General features: G+C 47.9%; 1 protein-coding gene across 3 annotated transcripts in view; it reads right to left on the bottom strand.

The window, feature by feature from the left end:
• SCML4 (Scm polycomb group protein like 4) overlaps positions 1-16432 on the bottom strand; it is a 58633-nt gene that overhangs the window by 20452 nt on the left and 21749 nt on the right. The window contains exons 3-5 of one of the 3 annotated variants that reach the window (XM_061207292.1): positions 15970-16170; positions 13449-13580; positions 11411-11605 (exon numbers count right to left, since the gene is read on the bottom strand). In XM_061207292.1, coding sequence (XP_061063275.1) covers positions 11411-11605; positions 13449-13580; positions 15970-16170 — 528 coding nt within the window. Of the gene's footprint in view, positions 1-1945; positions 2179-11410; positions 11606-13448; positions 13581-15969; positions 16171-16432 lie in introns of those variants that run through there. The other 2 variants (XM_061207293.1, XM_061207294.1) reach the window with 2 other exon arrangements.

Genomic DNA, 16432 nt, shown 5'->3' with positions numbered 1-16432 from the left:
CAGGTAAGATGAATTTAATAAAGTGTGGCTCGTGAATTCTTTGTTACCCAAAACCACTATTTAAAGTTGGTAAAAAAAAAAAAAAAAGGACCAAATCTCCTTGGAGAGAGAACTACACTTTTCAAGCAGTTTTGTGGCTGACTGGTGAGTGAACACCAGATGGGGCCAGCAGACCTGGGATCATCTGTGGAGAGTGCCCTGCGTGGATCTGATTCCTGCACACAGACTTGTGGTAAACCACAGGGCTGACAGATTAAGACGTTCCCAGTCTTTCTTCCTGGATTCTTAGAAAATCACTTCTCATCTGAAATGAGCTACCTTGTCACCCTGGCACCTCTCACTAAACAAGAGGATCCAGCCCAGCCTCTATTTAAGGCCGTTTCATCGCTGTGCGCACCAGCTCAGCAAAGCAGGGTAAACAAGAGGCATTTTATGTGCTTCTCTTCTATAACCTCCTGCCTCTATCCAAGACACTAAGGATGCCACTTATAAATCATTAAATCTTTCCTCCAGAAAAAGGATTAATCTGCTTTCATACGATCACAAGAGCATGCTTAAATAGAAAGGCACAGACACAAATGGCACATTCAAAGAAGGCTGCCACGTTTTCAAGGTTTGGTGTCTTAGGAACATTCAAAAGAGGCTAACGTGCCTTTTTCACCATAGCTAATCTGCTTGTGGACTATGGTTTCCCCAGCTGCTACGTATAAAGCCTGCCCATTAGGCTAAAAAATACTCTAGAAGACTTCAAACCCACTCAAGCCTCAAAGGACACCCCTTTGCTCCTGAACCTGAACCAGGTCTAAGCCTCCTTGTTTGGAGAACAAAGGTCTAGGGTCTGAGTCAGGAGTGTGTGGACTCCTCCCTCCACCCACACCCCTGCAGAGGCCTGGGGGATGCCCAGCACAGCCCATCCTGCTGCAGTTCTGGAGGGTCAGCTGAGCACCTGGAAAGTGCAGAAACTCCAAAGAGAAGCAGGAAGAGGCAGAGGGACAGGAAGGAGAAAGCCAATAGCCAGAGAGAGAAAGAGAAAGTCCCAAAGCAGCGACAGCGGCCCGGGGAGGAAAGAGGGGCCCACATGGATGAGACTCCAGACCTGCTGACGGAGGTTTAGTTCAGGGGGTGTTGGCCCCTTTTCAGGTAGGACACAAGAGCCAACTGCTCACAGTTAAGTGAGCTTGGACTATTTAATTTATTTAAAGAATTTTAAAAGGCACTTTACTTGGATTCTCTAACCAAATGAAGCCCTGAAAAGCGACAACACCACCGTCTGCAAAATTATTCTCAAGTAATCTCTCTGCGTGCAATAATACCCCTACATCCCAGAGTCTCAGACACTGTTCTTCCCAGCACTAAACAGTTCTCTCTCTCTCTCATACACACACACACTCACCTTCCACTCCCCTTTCCTCACATCAGTCGCAACTTCCCAGCTGAAGGAGCAGCTGCACAGAGTGAACCCTTTCTGCAATCAGCTCTGCCACCTTCCCCCAGGCTGAAAGCCATTGCCTCTCCTGGGATTGATTGCCAGCAGGTCTGCCCAGCCCAGCAGGCCACGTGACCCTGCCCAGGCTGACAAGAAGGTCAGACCACTGGACCAGTGTCCAGAGGGCTCCGTGTGTGAGCGCCTTGGCTCTGCTGTTTAAAGAGATAGCGGCACCACGGGTCCCTAGCCCTGAACCCCCGATGAGAAAGGAAGTAACAGAGTCGGCCTGATAACACCGCCACGTGAATAACCGTGCAATAACTATTCCCCTCTGCTTAATCAGGTGCCACCACCTAAGGAGCACAGCCAGTGAGTTCTGGAATGCAGGGAAAGAGACCTGCAAGGAGAGAAGCAGAAAGAGGAAGGCGGGCAGGAGGGAGAAGGGCCAGGAGACACTAGCAGGTCCCCGTAGAGCAGCCCCTCCCCTGCTCAGAGCCGGACCTGGGCTTCACTTCCTACCTGGAGTGGCCCGGTCTCCGCCACCAGGCAGCCGCACGCACGCTTCTCGCCAGCACCGCCGCCAGCGCCCAGCGCGTGCTCGGCTGTGGCCGGCAGGGAGGCCCTCGGCGGGACTCCTCGGTGTCCGAAACCAGCAGATCTCCTCTCTGCCCTCCCGCCGCCTTTCACTGCGGTTCTCGTGGAGGTCTGCAGGTTTCCTTCACTCCGGCTCGGTCCCGCCCCTTGTTCTGGCTCAGATAAGCTCATCACGTTCTCCCTTAGGGCCCCCTGTGGCCTCTTGTCCCAGCCTTCCTGGTTCAAAGGGCACCAGGCCACACCACCTATGAGGCTTAGCCTTTCGTTCGCTTCAATTAAATTTTCCATTAGCTTGGTCTCTGGCCAGTACAGATTTTCTCTTCAAGCTCGTCTCTAAGTTCAGATCACTCAGCCCTCAGAATCAACCTTATAACTCCCCTTGGGTCCATTTAAGTACATTTATATTTTCCCCCTGACACCTGAACTTCTTTAGTCCTTTCCAATGTTGCTGGTTTGCCTGAGACTTTGTGTTTAAGATTTCCTCTTGTGGAAATTTTGCCCGAAGGCAATTTTGCCCAGTGTCAGCCGTTTGAGAATAGTGAATGCCCTTTCAGTCTCCAGAGGGGAGCAGGTTCCCTAACCACCATCTCTGTGGTCTTTTCTTTGCGGCTTTGCCAAGCCTCTACCCCGAGGCTTAAGGGAATGAATTCCCAGAAGGCGGGGGAGGGTGAGAGTGTGGGACCTCCCACGGTCAAGCTCTGTTTCCTCAATAGCCCCCGCTCTTTTTGGTCTTTTATAGAACTCTGGGGAAATTTAAAGTGACCCTTAATCAGGAAAATGTTGGAGTCCCTGGACTAGAGAACACCATATAACTTTTGGTTCTAAATGGACATCCTAATTTTTAGGAAGGCTTTCCTGTATTTCTCAAGTGGGTGAAGCAGGCTGCCATGTTGTGAGAAGCTCTGTGGAGAGGCCTATATGGCAAGGAACCAATGGCTTGTGGGACATGGAATCCTGCCAACAACCATATGAATGAGCTAGGAAGTAGATCCTGCCCTAGTTGAACTCTGGGATGCTTGCAGCCTTGTGAAAGACCCAGAGCCAGGGGACCATGTTAAGCTGCACCTGAATTCCTGAGTCACAGAAACTGTGAGATAATAAATGTTATTTTAAGCCACTAAGTTTTGGGGTAATTTGTCACACAGCAATAGATAAATAATACAGGTGGGAAAGGGGAATTTGTTTCATTCCTCTTGACTCTGCATATCTAGGTTGGAAGTTGTAACTATTAATTCGGTAGCAGCTAGGATGTATCTGCTATAGAATATCTAATTCTCTGTCAGGAAGTTTATGGGATTTTTTTTTTTTTTCCAAAATCCAAGGGTTTGCTACTTATGTCTGAGACCCAGAAACTACCAACTAATAGGAGAAAGCTCATGGAGTTTATCTTAGAAGGCTACTGGTTTCCAAAGTTGCTTCAATTCCTCTTGGCATGGTTTGCCAATTTAACCCTAGTTCTGATGCACGGTCAGTAGATACTGGTGTGGATAACCTGCAGATATTACCTTAGGACCCACCACAGGGGCTCAGGGTATTAGTCCAGAGGAGCAGCCCAAAGGATAGAGAATCCAATTACAGCTCCTCTGGGCCCTGGAGATTTTGGGATGGCCAAATCTCATATACTTGATCCTTTGTTTCCATCAGTCCTTGTGCTTTCTGTGTTCTGATGTATAAACCAGAGACCTTGGTCACCATCTCCTTGGATCTCCTTAGAGACCTTGCCCATTCTCTACGTCTACTCTTCCATCAAGGCAGGAGCCTCTTTGGACAGGCCTGCCAGAGACACAGAGGGCCTTCCGCACCTGACTCAGCTGTCCCCAGCATCGTCCCCAGTTCAAGAGTGGCTCATGGGGGATTGATGGGTAGGGGTGTCACATGAAGGACAGTTTCATGGAACAAAGGGGAAGATTTCCAGTAGATTTCTTTATTTGAAGAGAGGCATGGGGCAGGGGCAGGGGTGTCTTTCAGAGAATTCCTGAGACCAGCCTTGTAGGAAGAAAGAGCTCATACCGCCTATTTTTTGGCAGCCTCTTTTTCTCCTCCACACTCCCTCCTAGAAGGAGCTCTCCCAAACAGTAGAAAGCCTACTGGGGATTTACCACCATCATCATTCTGCTCCTCAAGTCTTTGGTGTTGGCATCTTTAATCCACAAAATGACTTTATTTGTGATCTTGGACAAGAGGAGCGTTATCTTCATTTCTTTTTGTTTCATTTTAATGTGTATACTTTCTATTAAAATATTACCAAATTGGTCACCATGATTCAATAGTAGCCTATTTATCCCATATTTAAAGTACCTTGGGAGGTTCCAACAACTTAATTGTAACATTCATTCATTCATTCATTCATTCATTTAACCAATAATTATTGAATCCTTGTGCTTCCTCAATATCTACAGGATTCAAAAGAGAACCAAAGCATTACAGCGCAAAGGGATCCAATAAATTACTGAGCATTGTGAAAATCTATTTCAAATTCTACAAAACCCAGTGTTTTCCTTAGTGGTTACATTTTTCCTTTTTAGCTCAATGTTTTAAAATAGGTACAGATATTATACTTTAATGAATGATATCACTGAAAGGATGATAAATAGCTTTTCCTAAATGAACTCCTATTGGCACACAGGCAGAGCTAAGATCAGGAATTCTACACTGGCAAACACTCCCTATTCCATGCTGTAAGAGCTCTGGCTGGGCTTCTCCTGGACCTATCTGTCCGAAAATATAGGAAGGCCTTTTATATTTGCTGCCGAACTTGTGAACATTCTTCTTTTCACCTTTCCATCAAAACTTTCTGCAAAGATTCTTAAGAACTGAGCTTGACACTGATACTTTGTTCTCCTTCCAAATGACCCCCTTTGCAATGCATGGCTTGAGAACCTGATGGCTCATTTTGTTCACATGGCCCGTGGCTATGACAGGGTGAACATAGCTCTGCAATATTCTAATCATTGGCCTGCACACGCCTTCCTTCATTTCTTTTTTTCCCCCATCATTTCATATATTATTTAAAATACCAGGTCAAACAACACCTAGTGTCGGTGGAGTAGGCCACTTTGTGTGGGTTTTGTAGGGATGAGAAAGTTCTCCTGGTGCCTAGGATGATAGGCTCTGCCTGTCCTGTGGAGGTCGTCTAGCAACGATGTAGCTAGGGCACAAGGATAAGGATGAGACGCTCCTTGGGGCCAAGATATTAACCAGAAGGAGAAAAGATAATTGATGTCCCTGGAGTGCAGTTTCTGCCTAGATTTTGCTAAGTGGGCATTTGTGTTTGTTTTGTTCTTTTACATCTTTTCTAGAAGAAGTGACACAGGGGTACCACAAGCCACTTGTGAACATCCATTTTGTGTGGTCAGGCTTCTGAGCCAGGGAACAGGACACACACACACCCCAGCAAGTGTTGGGTAATGGGGCCCTACCGATAGGCTTGGGAGGAAAAGCAAAGGGCCAGGGAGGAGAAGACCTAGGCTCACCTTCCACCCTGATGCTGCCTTTCTGTGTGGCTCTGAACAAGTGGCCTCAGCTCTGCAGGTATCACACGTAGAGGGAGCTCAGAAAATGTTTACCAACTGATCATATGGATAGTTCTGTATAATGGAACTCATGCCACTTGATAAGCTCTATTTCCTTTTAGAAATAAACAACCTTTTGGAAAGAGAGATATTCTCTGGATAGTCATTCTCTGTAGAGCTATTACATTAGACAAATTTGTAGTTTAACAAGGAAGCAGATTTGATTTCTAGATGCTGGGTATGAAGGTTCAACCATTCAACCACAGCAGAATGTACCGTGCGTGTCTGTTACTCCAGTAGTCTTCTGGTGCCTGGCTCCAAGACCACCAGCCAAGGAAGAAAACATCAAGTCTCAAGAATAAATGTCCTTTCTCATCTCCCACCCCCACCGTCTGTGTATCAAAAAAAGCTACTCAACAAAAAGTAAACAATTTGTTCCCATCATGTCAAACCTTCAAAAGGCAGGAAACCAATCACTAAACTAGATCTTGCAAAAGAGTTCAGCTATCACATTTGTGGTTTCCAGAGAAGATCTCCCCAACGCTTCGTGAGCAGACAGTTTGTTCTGTTGTGTCGCATAGAATTCGAAACAGTAAATATTTACTGTGGACTTGTTATGTCTCAGGCTCTGCTGGGGACTGCACGTCCCTGCCCTCAAGTCTACCTAGCAGGGAGATGAGGTCTGGACCCAGATTCTAGCAGTATAAGGCAGGGAGGGTATGTAAACAAGGGTCTGAGAGAATAGATCCCTAGGGTCTTCTAGGAATTCAGGGAAGCTTAGAGGGCAACAGAGACCCTGCTGCCGGTGGTGGTCAGGCCGCACCGAGAAATTTGCCCGTCATCATTCTTTCCTTTCTTTTACTCTCTTCCCCAGCACTGCAAACCTCCTCTTTCTCACCTGGATTTGCACATGTGCCACCTTGCCTGACGACTCTGCCCCCTCACGCCCCTCTCTTCTTCTCCAGCCCACAGACACCTCCATGGGGCACCAGATCATCCTCAGCAGCAATGCTTTTACAGGTTTGGCACCATCCTAGCACAGATAGACTTATTTTACTGAAAACCTGAAATAAATTTACCTCTGGGAGCAGGACTCCGTCAGCACACACTTTCTTGTTCAAAGTGTGGTCCCCAACCAGCAGCAGCACGGACATCACCTGGGAGCCTGTTAGAAACCAGACTCTCAGGCCCCACTCCAGCCCTCCTGAGCCAGAATCCACATTTTATCAAGATGCCCGGGTGGTACCAGAGCATATTAAAGTTTGAGAAGCACTGGCTAAAGCGTACTTATAATTGAGACCTTTTTTTTTCAACATTCAAAGATAAGGTAAAATTTCCCCATGATCATCTCAGGACTTCTGACAGAACCACAAATGTTATCAATCCATGTTTTTGCTTCCACTCTCCTAAAGCATCCAGGGAACTGCTCTTCTCTGAAAACATGAACATTTGGCTGTCAGTTAATAGATTTGGAGGAAAATGACTAAAATTCTTGGTCTCAAGCCAAGAACTCTACCTTCCAGACTGAATTCAGGCAGCTGAGTGGGTCTGAAGCCCGGTTTTCCCTGAATGCAGGAGAAACATCATTTGGTGACAAGAGTGTATCTTTCAAAGGTCTGAGGAAGAGATTTGGAAGAAGCCCTCTCTCTGCTCTAATGTGAGCCCTTCTGTCTTGGTATCCTCATCTTCCCCTTTGGGGGACCCCTCCCCAGGGCTCCTGGGGCCTCTCATCTCCTGCTGTCCGCGGCCTTCCTCTGCCACCTCCAGCCGTGACTCTCAGCTTGGAAGGGACCAGAGAGGACATCTTGCTCTTACTCCTCTGGGCTGCCAGAGTTCACCCTAATGGCCCTGACACGTGGACATCTGCACTTGGCACCAGTAATGAGGAGATCTCTCCATCCAAGCAGCTCCTTCTACTGCTGAATGGCTTTGACTTTTCAAAGTTCTTTACAATGTCAACCCCACCTGACTCCTGAGGGAGCTGTCTTCTGAGAGTTCCACCTGGTTAGTCAGCTGCCAAGTCCTCTACGTGGGAAAGTATTCCTGAAACCCAGGCTTCTCCAACTTTAGCGTGTCTTCAAAACACCTGGGATCTGTTGTGAAGGAGTGAGGGAGGGCCACTGAGCTTTTCCTTTCTCAGGTTATGAAAGTGCTCCTGACCAGAGTTTGAGTGGCAAGACGTGAGGTTTAATTAAATCTATCTTCAGGGCCACAGAGAACAGATCCACATGACCTGCTGTCATATCCTGGAACAGAAAATTTTGTCTTCCCCAAATCATCCATTTCTTTATATAGTTCCTTATGTGTCATGGCTTTGCATTTTCTTATTGTCTGATTAACTGTCTTTTGGAAATGTCCTAATGAGTGTTGACAAACCCTCTAACTGTGTGGCACCAAACCTGGAACACTCCAGCTTTGACTGAACAACCTTGGGGCAGACCAGGATCTGATTCAAATGAGTTCAAGACTGTACGATCTTGTTTAGGAACGACGTGGTCCTATGGATGGATATGAAGCCTAAAATCAATGAAGACCTCCATCCCTTCACTTATAAATGCACCTGCCTTTCTTGCCACAGTCATGGGAAAGTGGGTAATAAACTAATTCCTCATCCAAGGTAATAATAACTTGATATGTTATCCTTTAAGGGAACTTTGACAAGGCAATCCTAAAGAAGCAATGTCTTAGTCTAAAGGCAAACTCTTTAGTGGTGTCATCCTAGGCCCCATGGCAGACGGGTAGGAGAGATGTGTGCCAGGGGGCTGCTCAAAGCTTACCGTGCCGTAGCTGCTTCCTCCACCCTCCCTGGGGCCCCAGACACAAGAAACACACAGCGCTTGGTTCTGTAGCACCCAGGGCACGGGGAACAATTTCCACAAGAACTGGAGCAATTCAGTTTTTCAAAGCAGCCACAGGCTAGGGAAGGGCTCATGAAGACAACTGGAGTCATTACTTCCAAAGCCAAGCCAACTAAGAAAGAAACCAGCTTGCAGGCAGAAATACCGGCCTCAGCCAAGGGAAGAAGTGAGGCGGCTACACTACACTTTTCCCAGGAGAAAGACAGGAACTTCACTCAGCATGGTGAGCTTGGAAGGAGAAAGGATAAGGTGGAAACCAAGGCAAAGGTTTCCTCAATGATCACTTAAGGAAAGCTGAAGGGGGGTTCCTGGGGCAGGAAGTTAAAATGAAACTATTTTAGTTTCAGTTTTGCTGAAGCTGCAAGACAATAGCCTCCCCATACCAGAGTGAAGTGTGGAGATCTAGCAGAAAGAGGTGGTGGGAAGCCAGTTTTACATGTGTAGATGACCACCCACATGCAGCCTGCAAAAGAAATTGTAGAGGTTGAAAAGCAGGTTGAATAGAAGATGAACTGTGGAGAGAACTGCCCCATGTGTTCCAAGGGCTTCAGTGTGGCCGTGTGTATAGCTTGATATCTGTCCCTGGAGCTCAAGAGACACAATGGATTATTGCTTGATTTCCATGAGAAGCCAAAAAGTCTGGCTGCTGTGATGGCAGGACAAAGGAGAGGTGCCTGCTGAGATCAGCCTGCACGCCCTGAGTTTGTTTGGGCAAAGGATGTTTCTAAGGGACCAGATGCAGGCCATCAGAAGAGAGATCTGAAGTGAGATTATCTTAGGTCCTTTCCATAGGACTGTCTGGAGGCACAAGGGGGCCTCAGCAGAAAGAAGCTAGAGATGTACCCACGGATGCCTTGAGGCTGTGGGAAGAATTGTAAGTGACCAGCCAGAGAAGAGTTACCTTTGTCCACGTCAAGGAACGTGCAGATGAGAGATGGTAGGATCACCAAAGGACCCATGCAAGAGCCCACAGGGTGCAGAATCAGCTTGAAACACCTGCCAGAACCAGGGAGCCTGATGCCAGCTCACAGTGGGATTAGTCAAGTAAAAACTCTCCTACCTCTTGCCTCTCCTCCTTCCCTCACTCTGATCAGGAAGGATTGGGAATCATTATTAGTTAGATAAGGAAGGGGCAAAAACATAGGGTTGGGCAGGAGGTGGAGAGAAGCCAACCATGCCCTCCTTTACTGCTGCAGGCAACTGGCCTGAAGCAGGGCTGAGCTGGGAATGGGGAGTAGTTCCATCTTCGAGTGAAATTTAAAGTTTGATGATCACACTGACCTGGGCATATTAATTATTTATTAGAGAATGTTTTGTTATCTGAAAGGAGCCAGAAAAGTCACGAGATTTGCCCTAAATTTCATCCATGGACAGGGAAGAAGTGGTCTCACAGGAGACTTTCATTTAAAGGAGAATGGGAGACATGAATTATGTGGCTTTATGATTATGTCCATGGGTCATTGCTTGTTCAATGTAACAATGACTTTAGGGTGTGCGAAGTGAAATCAGATCATCATCTGCTATTTTCATTGCAAGAGTCACTGTAAGATACGTTAGCTTTACAATATGTTTCTGAGTCAACTAAGGTTTACAGGAGAGGCCAGATTCATAGACTGTCAGAACCAGAACATTATACATGAGCAACTCAGCCCATCGTTTCACACAGGAAACTGAGGCCCAGAGACATGAGAAGACTCTCCCAAGCTCACACATACAGAGGCATCAAGAAAAACACAGAAGTATATAGCATCTGCTCACACAGACTATATTTAATTAGGTACATTTCTTTGTAAAGGCCAGATTTCTTCCTGTTTCCCAGGTCTCTGAGAGTTTAAAGTAAAATTGTAGACAAGGCTCTTGACAGGATGTGAGAAAATCTACGCTTAGAATCTAACTTTATCCTTCCCTGATGTCCTCCTAGGCTTAAAACATAGCCACTCCTATTATAAGTATCCTTTTGTTGAATGCTCTAAGCCTGTCTGTGAGCACGTACCTGAAAATGTAAGTTTTTCATTATTCATACTGGTCACTCAATACCTCAAAAACTTTCCTAAGCTCACAAACGTATTTGCCTTATTCCAAGACAGGGTCTCACATGGTGCTTGGAACAGAAAAGGGTTCAGCAAGTGTTTGCAGAATGACATAACGGCTAGATTCCATTTCACTGTCTATGTGTTCTTTATGTATCAACAACACTGCTTCCAGAGAAAGAAAAAAAGGCAACATGCCTGTTCATCCTTGGGAACCTGGAATCTAGAACCTGGACTCATGTTCAACTCCTTGCAAATCCATAACTCAGGGCCGCTAAGTGGGGAAGGAAGGAGCTGCCCATTGGGCAGACAACGGTGTGGCAAGTATGCCCATGTGGCCTTGCTGCCCTTCCCACTGGCCAGTTCCCTATGCTGAGCTATTCTGGGGCTGGTGATACAAAAGGCATTCAGCCCCTGGGTCACTTTCTATCCTGTGATGAGAGAGAAACACTCTCACTGGAGGACATATGTGATTTATGGGCGGGTCAAATTCCTGCCACATTAGACACTCTGTTACACATTTTATTGACCTGGATAGGAATCTGAGGCCCCCAGACAGGACCAACATAATCAATTCTTTAGCCCTTGTTTCTTCAGGATTTCTTTGTTCCTGAGGCTAGTAGTCCTTCAATTACTCAACGATGATGAATAAATGCCCAAGAGACTTAATTAGAAGAGAGGAAAAAAAATCACTCATTGCATGTGATGCGGTCTCATTGTCTAAATTCTAATAACATAGGCCTAGAAGCTATAATGTCAGCTCTCAGTAGCTGGAGCCATCTCTTCCCACTGCAGCCTGGGCAGGGACCGTCGGGGTGTCCTTGGTCCTGGTCAGCCTTGACTGTTCCCCGGGTGCCCAGAGGAGCAGCCTGTGAGCTTCCAGCAGCAGAGCTCCCAGGAGCCCCCTCAGTGGCAGCCTCACCTGCCCCGGGAGGGCGGACACACCTGGAACCACCTGCAGGCCCAGGAAGACAGACGGGCAAACCCTACCTGACTCCATCCTGTCTTCCTGGCTCTCAGGGGCTTCCTCGGAGGCGCTGGTGCCCCTGGGGAACGGCTGGTGGCTGAAGAGGTCATCACACAGGAGGCTTCGGCACAGCTTGGCAAGAAAGCGGAGGACGTACCCAATGCTGTTCACCACGGGCAGACTCCGCAGGTGCTGCTTCCCATCAAAGGAGGCGGAGACTGCAAGAGCACAGAGACAGCGACTCAGAGCGGGACTCTGGGAAAGCCGTCAGCCCGTCAGCCCTGGGGAAGAGGTTTTGGTTTGTTCAGTTTTGTTTTGTTTTTAACTAAGCTGTATTTGGATTTCACCTGTTTTTTCACTAATGTCCTATTTCAGTTCCAGGATCTCATTCAGGAGACCACATCGGGTGTAGCTGTTGTGTGAGCACGGTCTCCTCGGGTCTGTGACTGTTTCACAGTCTTTTCTTGTTTTTCATGATCTCGACAGTCTTGAAGAGTACTGGTCAGGTATTTTGTAAAACGTCCCTCGATCTGGTTTGTCTGATGTTTTTCTTATGATTTTACTGGGGTTATGGGTTTTTGAGGAGGAAGACCACAGAGGCAGTGGGGGGTGGTACATGATAGCCACAGTTCATCACTGGGATGTTAACCTTTATCTCCTGGCCAAGACAGTGTTTGCCACATTTCTCCCCTGTATTCTTCGTATTCTGTTCCTGGGAAATAAGTCACAAGGTCCTACCCACAGTTAAGGGCAGTGGAGGGATTAAGCTTTACCTCCTGGAGAGGGAAGAGTCTCTATATCATTTGGAATTCTTCTATAAAGGAAGACTTGTCCCATTTCCTCCATTTATTTATTTGTTTATTCATTAATATCAGTGCAGACTCAATATATTTATTCTGGGGGAATTCCCTGGCAGTCCAGTGGTTGGGACTCAGCGCTCTCACTGCCGAGGGCCTGGGTTCGGTCCCTGGTTGGGGAACTAAGACCCCACAGGCCACGTGGTGCGGCCAAAAATAATAAATAAATAAAAGTTAAAAATATATATATTTATTTTGTATTGTGGGTTGTCCAATACTATATTATGTATCTTATTGCTAAATTATTCCAATTTTTGTCTTTGGCATCTTTCAGATTGACTCCTGTGTCCCTATGACATACCCTCATTTTTTTTAAGCAACTCTAGATAGATAGATCTAGATCAATAGGTAGGTCTAGATAGATACATCTAGATCTAGACATATAGGTATATTCAAATAAACCTGAGTTCATATTGAGGTCCTCAACTCTAACGCAGCACCACAGTGTTCAGGGTGCATTCAGCCTTCTGGGGAGGAGTCTTTATAAAAGAACAATAATGTCTCCACAGTGATGCTAGATCAAACTCAGTTTCTCTAGGGTGATCAGAATTTAGAAGAAACACCTGGTTCTTCCAGCCCAGAGCATGTTTCTTTCTGTAACCCCCCTCACAGCCCTCTGCTGCTGCATGAAGCTCGCACAGCAGCCCCAGGGTGCAGAACACGTGAGAAGATCCCCAGCAGGACATTCTGCTCCCACCCGGGCTCTGCCCTCAGCACCAGCACCTGGAGGGCAGCCTGGATCCTTATACTATATCTCTCAAAGGCTAGCACACTGTAAGGGCTGCGGCAGGGCGACCAGAGCTAGTTTTGATTTCAGAACTAAAAAACAAACAACAAAAAAACTCCGCACCCATTTAAATTAGAAATCAAAACAATCTATTTCTTTTGTGTAACTTTTTATAGTTTGACAAGAGCTTTCACACCTATCACCTCATTTAGGCCTTCTGACTGTCCTGTGAGGACAGTGGAGAAAAAGTTATGACTCCATAATACGGATGAGGAAACTGAGGAGAAGGCCTAGAGTGGTTTTTTCCAGCTCATGAGGCCTGTAAGTGGCACTTGCCTGTCACTTTAATACTCCAGGTGACTCAGATTAGGAGAGCCAGCAAAGAGCTGCTTAGATGCTCAGTAAGGGGGTCATCCTGGCCACTCGAACACTCTGGAAATTCCCTCTTAGGTGGGCACTGCTGCTTGCCTCTGATACCTTGAAAGAGTAGGTGTGCTGGAAACTGAACCCACAGCAGGAAGGTCTGGGTCATCAGGCCTGTGCCATAAATCAGTGTGTATACATTCCCAGAGGTGCCTGGATGGTCACGTAGTAGGAAAATTCCACCTCCTGGAAGCAGACATGGAATTTGTGAGATCACAAAATCTACCCCTCTGGGAGAGTGTGACTAAGGCAGAGCATCCCAACAGGTGTGCTAGGAATGGGTCATGGGTACTGAGATACTATTCCCCCTCAGCCTTTGGGGTGGCCCAAGGCCCAGCCACAGCAGGTTAAATTCCCTTAGCACATGGTACCAGCACCAGTGTCACCATTTTCTACATGTTGTGCCATGGGGATGTTTAGAAAGCAGTGCCCTAAGGATCAGGTTCTAGGTGGAGAGTGGGAGAGTCTGACTATTCCTCCTTGAGTCCCTCCCTAAACCACCTTGGGGCTATTGCCACCTTGCTGGGCTGCCACATCACCATCAGAAACGTGAAAGCCCACCTTGCCACCTCACAACCTCAAGGCGGTGGCATGAGGAGGCCCCTCAGCGCTACTGCATTCTCCATGACTAAGTCCTCAGCTCTGGCCTTCCTGGGAATCCCTCAGCCAAGGGAAACTTGGCAGGGCTCTGCCCGCTCATGCATTGGTGCCAGGCACTGCAGAGCCTCCTCCCCAGCACTGAGGCCCCTGAGGCCACAGAAAAGCTGAGCAGGAGAGCAGGGAGAACGGGGTCAGCTCTCCCAGCTTGGGGGGCAGGGGCCACAAAGAACTCAGACGGGATTCGCTCAAGAGTGGGGACACACGGTACAGGAGGAGCTTTCTCTTAGCACTGGGTCTGTGTCTTGAGCCCTGCTGTTTAGCCAGGAAAAGGACAAGGCCTTCAACCTCAGAGGGCAGCCCAGGATCAAGAACCTGGCTCTCAGACAGAAACCAGGAGAAGAACAGCCAAGGAGCTCTCAGAGGCCTAACAGCAGGACTCTCCTCCTGGCCTCCCTTGGTGCAGTACTTCTTTGTCCTGTCTCTGCCCACATCTGCTGAAGTCTCTTAAAAGTCACCCTGGGTCAGACACATGCACCCAGACCTTGCCAAGTTCTATTTTAATCAATTACCAGCAAGTCAGACCCAGCTTCCTGCTCAGAGGGAGCTCCAGAAGGAGGGCTGAATCAATCAGAGCTGGTGAAGCTATGTTGGAAAATCTCCCCATCTGCAAGCCCTCGGGATCAATCTGGAGTTAAATAAAACACTTATGCTTTGGTTTTTCAGGACGCAGCCACGTTAAAGGCCCCTCTCCCCGACCCTTTCTTAGCCAGCCAGCAAGGTCACCTGCGCTGCCCCGTGGCTGGGGTATTGTATCCCTTTTCCCTGGTGATACGGAGGCTGTGTCTATGATGCTGGGCCAGAGAAGACACCAGGCTGTCCCCTTGGAGTCAAAGCATCTTGCAAAGGCCTGGAGCTCCAGGGCTTAAGGGCAGGTGGTGACAACCACTGTGCATGTGGAGAGTCTCGGGTAAGACAGACAGAGCCTCTGCGGGGAAACATATGAAGGGGGCAGAGCTCCCAATTTTGCCTCAGACTTGTGGTGACAGTTTCCACTCCCTCTGGATGCTGTTGGGTCAGGGTGGAAACTGGAGGAGGGTGGTGACAATGGGAGATGGGATTGACCCTGAAGGCTCTTGTTTAAAAAAAAAAAATGTCCTGTGAGATGGGGTTTAGACCATGAACTTTCCCCACTTCCCTGCATGGTGTTAAGGAATAAAGGAATAAAGCAGAGGAAGGGAGAATAAATAGTGACAAGGGCTGATGTGTTAGATATGTGGTCAGGGAAGGGCTTTTTGATAAGGTGGCATTTGAGTAGGAATCTGAAGGAACTCCAGGAGCAAGTCATGTGGACAGTTGGGGAAAGAGCATTCCAGAAAGAGAGAACAGCAGGTGCAAAGGCCCTGAGGCAGGAGGAGCATGGTTGGAGGACACAGGAATGAAGCCACTGTGGCCAGAGCAGAGTTTGGGACTCAATAGAAGTGCCCAGGAGATCAAGGAAGTTCCCAGGACCAGGTCACATAGGACCTGGGGGCCCCTGTAAGGATGTGGGCTTTTTCTCAGAGTGACATGGGAGCCATTGAGGGTTTGGAGAAAAGGAGGGGCATGATCTGACTTAGATTTTGAAAGAACCAGAATTGTGAAAGGATTCTGGATATATTTTGAAGTTGATTCTGAAAGGATTCTGGATATATTCTGCAGTTAGAACAATAGGATTTATTGATGGGTTGGAAGTGGGAGGTGAAAAAGGCAAGTCAAGGGAGAGGATTCAGATGTCCAGTCTTCTTATCCAGATCTGGAAGTATCTTCTCCTCAAGCCCCAAGAGACACCTTCGGCACACAGGCTCATTTAAGGACCCTGGAGCCCAGAAGATGGGGAACAGACCCTGGCCACAGTCCCCTAAGCCTGATTACAGCTATTTTCCTCTTTGGAGACACACCCACGGCCCTCCTCATACAGCCTGCTCCAGGGCTTTACCTGACACCATCTCACCACCGTAGCCCTGCTTGACCAGGGAGAAGACCAGCTTCTGCTGGTGGGCACAGTCGATGCACGCTTGCACGGCCTGCTGCAGGACAGCCGACGGCCTCTCGGGCCCAAAGTGCTCGGGGAGCTGCTGTACCTTCCTCCTCTCCAGGTACGGCCCTGCGTTGGCTTGCTTGTTGATGTAGAGGCAGACTGTGGAAACAGACCCACAAAGCCCTCAGCATCGAAGCACATCAGGCCAGGGGTGGCTCCCGTGCACACTGTGGATGCCTCAGCCATGCCCCCTTGGCCCTGGTCTTGGGAAAGCAAAGGCCAAAGTGGGACCAGTTCTTCCCAACTTAAGAAGTAAAAGAGGCAATAGAGTCAATCACCTCCAGCTGCCAGGGCTTGCTCTCAGAAAGGCCTCCTGGTTGGGAAGAAATAGGCATGTCCCCTCCGATGTACTCAAATCTGA

Source organism: Eubalaena glacialis, chromosome 12, assembly GCF_028564815.1.
Source record: "Eubalaena glacialis isolate mEubGla1 chromosome 12, mEubGla1.1.hap2.+ XY, whole genome shotgun sequence".
In the NCBI taxonomy this organism is placed as follows: Eukaryota; Metazoa; Chordata; class Mammalia; order Artiodactyla; family Balaenidae; genus Eubalaena; species Eubalaena glacialis.
The sequence above is the reverse complement of the archived record's forward strand: the minus strand, read 5'-3'. Positions and strand labels throughout refer to the sequence as shown.